The 6,487-nt window shown below is 45.8% G+C and overlaps 1 protein-coding gene across 1 annotated transcript; it reads left to right on the top strand.

Annotated features, from left to right (window-relative positions):
• Positions 1-650: 650 nt before the first annotated feature.
• On the top strand, positions 651-5,151 carry LOC309341258 (vitelline membrane outer layer protein 1-like; the record flags this gene model as incomplete). The annotated part of the gene is made up of 3 exons (XM_081860841.1): positions 651-821; positions 2,559-2,662; positions 4,700-5,151. 3 exons carry the CDS (start codon positions 651-653, stop codon positions 4,992-4,994), a joined length of 570 nt encoding a protein of 189 aa, XP_081716967.1. The 3' UTR covers positions 4,995-5,151.
• Positions 5,152-6,487: the final 1,336 nt, after the last annotated feature.

Below are 6,487 nucleotides of genomic sequence, written 5' to 3'. Positions count from 1 at the left end.
AAATAAGGTTAAAAACATGTTAAGATATTTATAGTATGACAGAAAATAGAGAAAGATGGAAAGGATTTGCTGAAACAATTAATAGAAGTGGAATACAAAAAGGGAGGTGAGAGGAGGTCGATGAAACAAGGGAATGAAAAACAGAGTATGGGAAAGGTGTGATGTATGTTTTTAAATTGTTTTTGGCTTTATTTTGTTTAGGGTTAGGGTTAGGGATAGGGTTTTGTTTAGTTTAATGTGTTTAGTTAGGTTGTGCATTGTATTGTTTATCTTTTGTATTGTATTGTTGTTTTTTCTTTTTCTTTTGTGTTTTTTCCCCTTTGTTTTCTCTCTCTTTCCCCCCCTATTTTGTAAGCTTTAAAAGTAATAAATATCATTTTTTAAAAAAAATACTTTGCCTCAGACCAATTCCAGCCAAAAAAAACCTTGCAGCTCCAAGAGGTTTAGCAGAATCAAACTGCTTCCTTAATGCCGTAGTCACTATTGACACGTAAAGCACATTCAATGCAAATAAACCTATTGGTGGTCTTCTTTTACCTTTTACAAGTTTTGAAAATATTTCATTGTCTCAGGGTATGATCCGGCTCAGACCTCTGGGCTATAAATTCCCAAGGCTGCTTTCTTTCAACTAGCTTCAGAGCAGAGATATCATGGATCTCACTGCCTCACCTGCGTTCTTCTTGATCCTCTGCTGCTGCCTTGGCCTTGTGGAAGCCCGAGACTTTAATTCTGTCCTTTCTGTGACAAATGGAGGATCTTGGGGTACCTGGGGGGTAATCCAGATTTGCCCTCAGGGATATGCTTTTGGTTTCTCACTGAAGGTAAGGTTTCCTCCAGGGTTGCTGTCACCATCGGCTCACTTTGAAGTTCCTCCCTCCCCTTCTTTCTGAACACCTTCTGAAGATGGGAAAACAATAGGGAACTGATGGACTCTTAAGTCCAATAGTCCTCAGCCTTGTCTAAAATATGGACAATAAGAGGTTGAGGAGCCAGATGGTAATTTGGGCCGCCGAGTGAAATATATTAGTAACTTATGCAGCAGTGCTGTTTTTCTAGAAAAAGGTGTCTATTTCTCTTAGAATGGCAATAGTGCCCACTTGAGAGCTGCCGGAACTGAGTTCTGGCACGTTCTGGCTGGTATGAGGTATGCGGGCGGATTATTTGGTGGTAGGGCAGTGCATCCTGTTTCACTGCTTGAGGCAAAAGGGGAAGATCCACTTTGCCCAACTTCTGCTGTCACTACCACCATGACCTAACTACTCCAGCCGACACTGCCTGCTTTGCTGCCACTGTGCTCCCAGTCATTGGTGCTATGGGGGCAAGATTATGCCAATTTGGGGTGAGATCTTGCCCCAAATGTATGTGGTCTTGCTCAAAATTGGTGCCAATGGTGGTGGTGCTTCTCTGCTGATAGTGGAGACAGCAAGGGAGGCGGGGCACCCTTGGGCATGCTACATGGGGGGTTTCTGGCACCTGAAGCAGCAGCCTCACCCTGCCTAATGACTGGGCCAACTCTGTTTGGTGGGACTGCTTACATGTAGGATGTTGTCCAACATATCTCCAGATATGTTGGACTCCATCTCCCATCCAGCCCAGCCAGCATGACAAATGGTCTGGGATGATGGGTGTTATCATTCAAAACATCTGAGAGGGATCAAAGTTGGGAAGCCTGCAGTATTGGAAGTGATTGCCAGTCTTAAAAAAAAAAACATCACTCAAGGTTGATAATTACGGCTGAATGCAGTGTGTTTCATCGCCCACCCACAAAGAATTGCATTGTGCAATTCAAAAATAAGCAACAAGAAATACATACTCTCACACACATACAGAACAATTGTTTTGCAGCAATGTCATGTTTTGGTTTGCATGGTGCGTTTATCTTTTAGATCTATTAGCATGATTCTTGTTCAAGGTGAAGGATATCCCGACTGAGTTCCCCGGCAAGCAGCCGAAAAGTTGTAAAGAAGAGCACAGGACCTTTAACTAATTTTGGCTGTGGGGGAAAGGCAGTGCTTGGAATGAACTAATTTGGTTTAACCAAGCTGATTGAGTTAATGCAAAAATCTGCACATGAAAGTGATCCCCATAATTGCCAGGAGAACGAAACATGAATTAAACTATTTACATTCCAGTGTGTTTTTTTAAAACGTCTTCATAGTTTCCTGAAGTATGTTTTATACTTCAGGACAGCAACTTGCAACATTCTGAATGCTTAATTTTGTTGTTGATGATCATTTCAAGGAAATTGAGTTTCACAGGGGCTGTATGGCTGGTGTGATAGCTCAATTGGTTGGGCATGAGACTCTTAATCTCAGGGTTGTGGGTTCAAGCCCCATGTTGGGCAAATGATCGCTGCATTGCAGGCGGTTGAACTAGATGACTCTTGTGTCTTAAGAGACTTAAGAGAATGGATAATTCTAGCTGAAAACTGTTGCATCCATGTCACGTTAATTGAACTTAGATCTCATTGAATTCATGATTTACTTTTGACTTTGATTTTTGCACTCCTTGGTTTATCCTCAGATTTAACCCAGCCTCTTCATCTCGCTTCCCACTAGGTAGAGCCACCCCAAGGTGGTGGTGTCAAGGATGATGATACAGCCCTAAATGGAATTCGCCTGCACTGCACTGACAGTTCAGTAATTGAGTCTGCAAGCGGACCGTGAGCATCTCTCTTGATTTCATTTCCTTTTTGTTGCAATTTTTGGGAAGGTGTTGGTGGGAGGGGCTGAACTGAAATTTGTTATGCTAGGTTAGACCAGCACAAAGAAACCATAGGGTTCGCCTTGCTTTTTCTGACCTCTCAAAGGGCACCAACTCTAGCCTTTTGCTGGCTTCCAACTCAACTTTGCAGGACCCCAAAATTGATAGCAGGCCTGGTTTTAGAGGTTGGCACTGTTGGTCACTTGCCAATCCCTGTATCCCAATAGGGGACCCAGTACAGATTCCTTGAGCTTTCTTATTTAGCTGCAAAGCCACTCCCGACCTAAAGAGGGGGTGGGGTTGCGGGCTCACGCCCCCATCAACAATCTCGTGGGGCTGGTGTCAGCCCCGTGAGAAGCAGGGATTCCCCCCAGCTCATTAATATTCACCACCCACAGCGACAGCCAATCGGCTGCCGCAAGGGGCGGGCCTCCCAGGTTCACTTAAGGTCGGGGCAGCCCTGGCTCGCCCCTTTTCGTTCCCACAGCAGTAGCCAGGAGGATCCTGGAGCGCTCGGTGGTGCGTAGAGTGACTGCAATGGGTGGGCGGGTCATCGAGCACCCCGGCATCCATTTTAGCAAGGAGGCACTCTACCGCGGGGATGGCGTGCATCTTTCTGATGATGGTAACGATGTTTGGCTGGCCGACATTTTTAATGGGATCAGGGATTGGTTACAGGTTTGAGGGTATTGGCGGCGAGCCTGGCTCGTGTGGCGGTTAGGCATTGGCAGGGGTATTGTTATGGAAATGAGGTCGGGGGGGGGGGAGGAACGCCATCACCTCCCCCAAAGCTTGAAGGGTAGTTCGTTAAAGGACTCCCGCGGGCGTCGCCTCATCCGAAACCTACGGAGGCTAGGGCCTAAAGCGCGCTCCCGAGTGGTAACCCCCTGGGGAGCACCCAGGGATGTGCATCTCGGGGGCTCACCCGGTTGGTGCTTAACCCTTCCTGGTTAGACCTTGGTAGGGCCAATGCCTAAAGCCAATACCGCTCTTACCTGTAATCAATAAAGTTGTGGCCATTTTCGCCCATTAACCTAAAATTTGGTGTCCGGTGTCTTTATTTACTTCATCTTTGGGATGGGGCGGGAATCGCCACGCAACTACTTCTTGCTATCTTTACAAGTTCACTGGATCTCTTTGAGCAAGTGACAGGAGGAAGGACAGGGAGCAGCAGCCCCTGGTTATCTTGCCCTCTCCCTCTTGGTCTGCCACAGGAGTTGGACTCAGAGAAGCAGCTAAGTGAGAGGGCAGTGATGAGACTTAAGAAGGCAAACATTTTACCCAAGACTAAACCTGGATCTGTCTCCGCCTCATGGAAGCCAAGAAACAAATAGAGATAAATGGAAACTCCAAGTCTGTTAAAGAAACAAGGATTTTATTCAGAAAACACCATATTCCAGTCGGGAGGGATCAGATATTTGTTTATTTAATATTTACAATCCCCAACATTTCAAAAAGATCTAAGCAGTATACAGTCTAAAACGCCAAACAATATATCCTTAAAACATAAAACAAAACCTAAAACCAATAAAACAGGAAGGCACTATACTTCAGAAGAGTTCTCCCTAGCTCAAAACAAGTTGAGCCCCAGTAAATGGATAATGGTGTACTTTTTGAGACTCTCTCCTCTTTTCCAGTAAACAAATAATTGTTCTGGACTATTTCAGGCCCAGAAGATCTTAGGCTGTGTTGAACAGTATTTATTGGAAATGATACATTAAAGTGACAATTAACTGTTTCACAGACTCAGACAGCAACAATACCTGCTTCTGGGTTCCTGGAGAACTGCTTCTGCCCATACTGGGAGAAGGGAGTGTTGGGGCAGAAAGGAGGGGCAGAGGCAATTGCTTTGTGAAACTTTGGATACAACAATGCAGAGCCCTAGCCCTTGAGACATTGGGGGCATCCTCTTGGAATATTCACATGGAGCTGATCCATTTAGGTGTAAGCAGAAGGCTCCCCATGTGTTACTAACTAACACCAGTGTCTTTGGCAGGTGGGGAACCTGGACAGGGATTCAGTATTGCCCTCAAAGCAATCTGATCTCTTACTCTCTGAGAGTGGAAGGATACCAGGGCAATGGTGACGATACGGCCGCCAACAACATCCAGTTCACCTGTCAAGACGGAACTGGGCTGATGGGCCAGGGACTTAACTGGGGTAATTTTGGCCCATGGAGCAATCGCTGCTCCTCTGGTTATATCTGTGGGATCCAGACAAAGGTGGAGGGTCTCCAAGGCAAGGACGATGACACAGCACTTAATGATGTGAAGTTCTTCTGCTGTGATTGAACCCAGTGTACCTCCGCCCTTTATAGCGTATCTCTGCTACTTTTTGGTAGTCGTGAAAGTTAACGACAATTAAATATTGTCTTCAGAATTGTGCGTGATTCTTTTGATCAGAATTCTACACCTATCACTTCTGGATGAGAAGCAATGAAAAATATTAAAGAAGGGGCACAACTATGCAGGTGTTGATTAACAAACAAAGTGTGCTGAATCAGTCTGAATCCTTTCTGTTGGCCCCGAGACTTGACTCAAAAAGAGGCCACAGACATAACTGACCCTCCAAATCAAGAGCCAAAACCTGGGTAAATAAAAATGCTTTTGTCTAGCACCAAGAGGGCTTCCTTAGCCCCACATTGACATTTTGGGGTTTCTTTTTTGGGGGCCTAGAACTGAGCTTGTTTTTTTGTGGGAGCGGAAAGCAGTGTCATGGCTCCGTCAAGACTTCGGGAAAGCTATTCCTCCCCTGGTTGCAACAAGAGCAGAAGAAAGAAGGTAGAGTCCTTTTTAAATGAGTTTTAGTCAATCCTAATAGCAAGAGACAAAAGAAAGCAACAAGCCTCAATATGGCGTTACTCCAAACTGGCCTCCTCCTCCCACCTCCCTTACTGTGGCCACTTGTGGTCAAATGTCTCTGATTCCATTGTTCCTGCACTTTTAACGAACATCGTGTTCTGGGAGAAGGGGGATCAGAAATACTCTCCAGTGACAGCATGTCATCTGGCTGCCCCGCTACACTCTCCACCCCTTCTTCTAACACTGCCCAACTCTTTTGTTCATCTATCGGACTTCTGGGTTGGCGCCTCCGGCAATGGCTGAGCTCCTCCGATCGGGAGGAACTTACTCCGTGGAAAATAGGGTCTGACCGCCACGGCGAAGGTGGAGACCCACTGAAATCACAGGCGGAAGAAGCCTGTGAACCTGGATTTGGCTGGCACCTTTTGCGCCTCCCCTACTCGCGGGGAAACCCTGTTTTGGGGATCCGGAGTGACGTGGGGTGAGCGGCGCGGTGCTTTGAATCGACTGCTTCTTTCACGGAGTGAAGCCGCATTGCCGTTGCTGGAGAGCGCTGACTTTTTTCCTGTGGACAATTGGATTTTAAACAACTACCCGTGAGTAGAATGGAAAATTGGACCTTTAAGTACCTTAATTTGGCGCCGAAAGCGGGAAGGTCATAAGCAGGAAGTCCGCCTTCCACTTTTGTAAATAGACTGAAGCAAAGACGTTACAAGCTAAAGTCTTTGAAAGCTTTTGATAAAGGATTAAATCTCCATCGGTTAAAAATACAAACCCCCCCTTGGAAGCAGGTGAAGAGGGGAATTTTTTTTTGAATTTAGTAAGCCTGCAGGAGTGAGGGGAAGATCAAATTACCACAGCTCTGAACCTGGGAAAGGGCTGCCAGATGACGCTCGGGGAAAGTTTATTGACAGAACGGATTTGACAGCTAGCTAAAATAAGAGCAAGATACTGTTTCCATTGTCCTCTTCTGTATTTAAAAT

Source organism: Podarcis erhardii (genome assembly GCF_964252035.2).
Source record: "Podarcis erhardii genome assembly, chromosome: 4".
Classification (NCBI taxonomy): Eukaryota; Metazoa; Chordata; class Lepidosauria; order Squamata; family Lacertidae; genus Podarcis; species Podarcis erhardii.
Note: the sequence above shows the minus strand (reverse complement) of the source record. Positions and strands in the feature narration are given on the sequence as shown.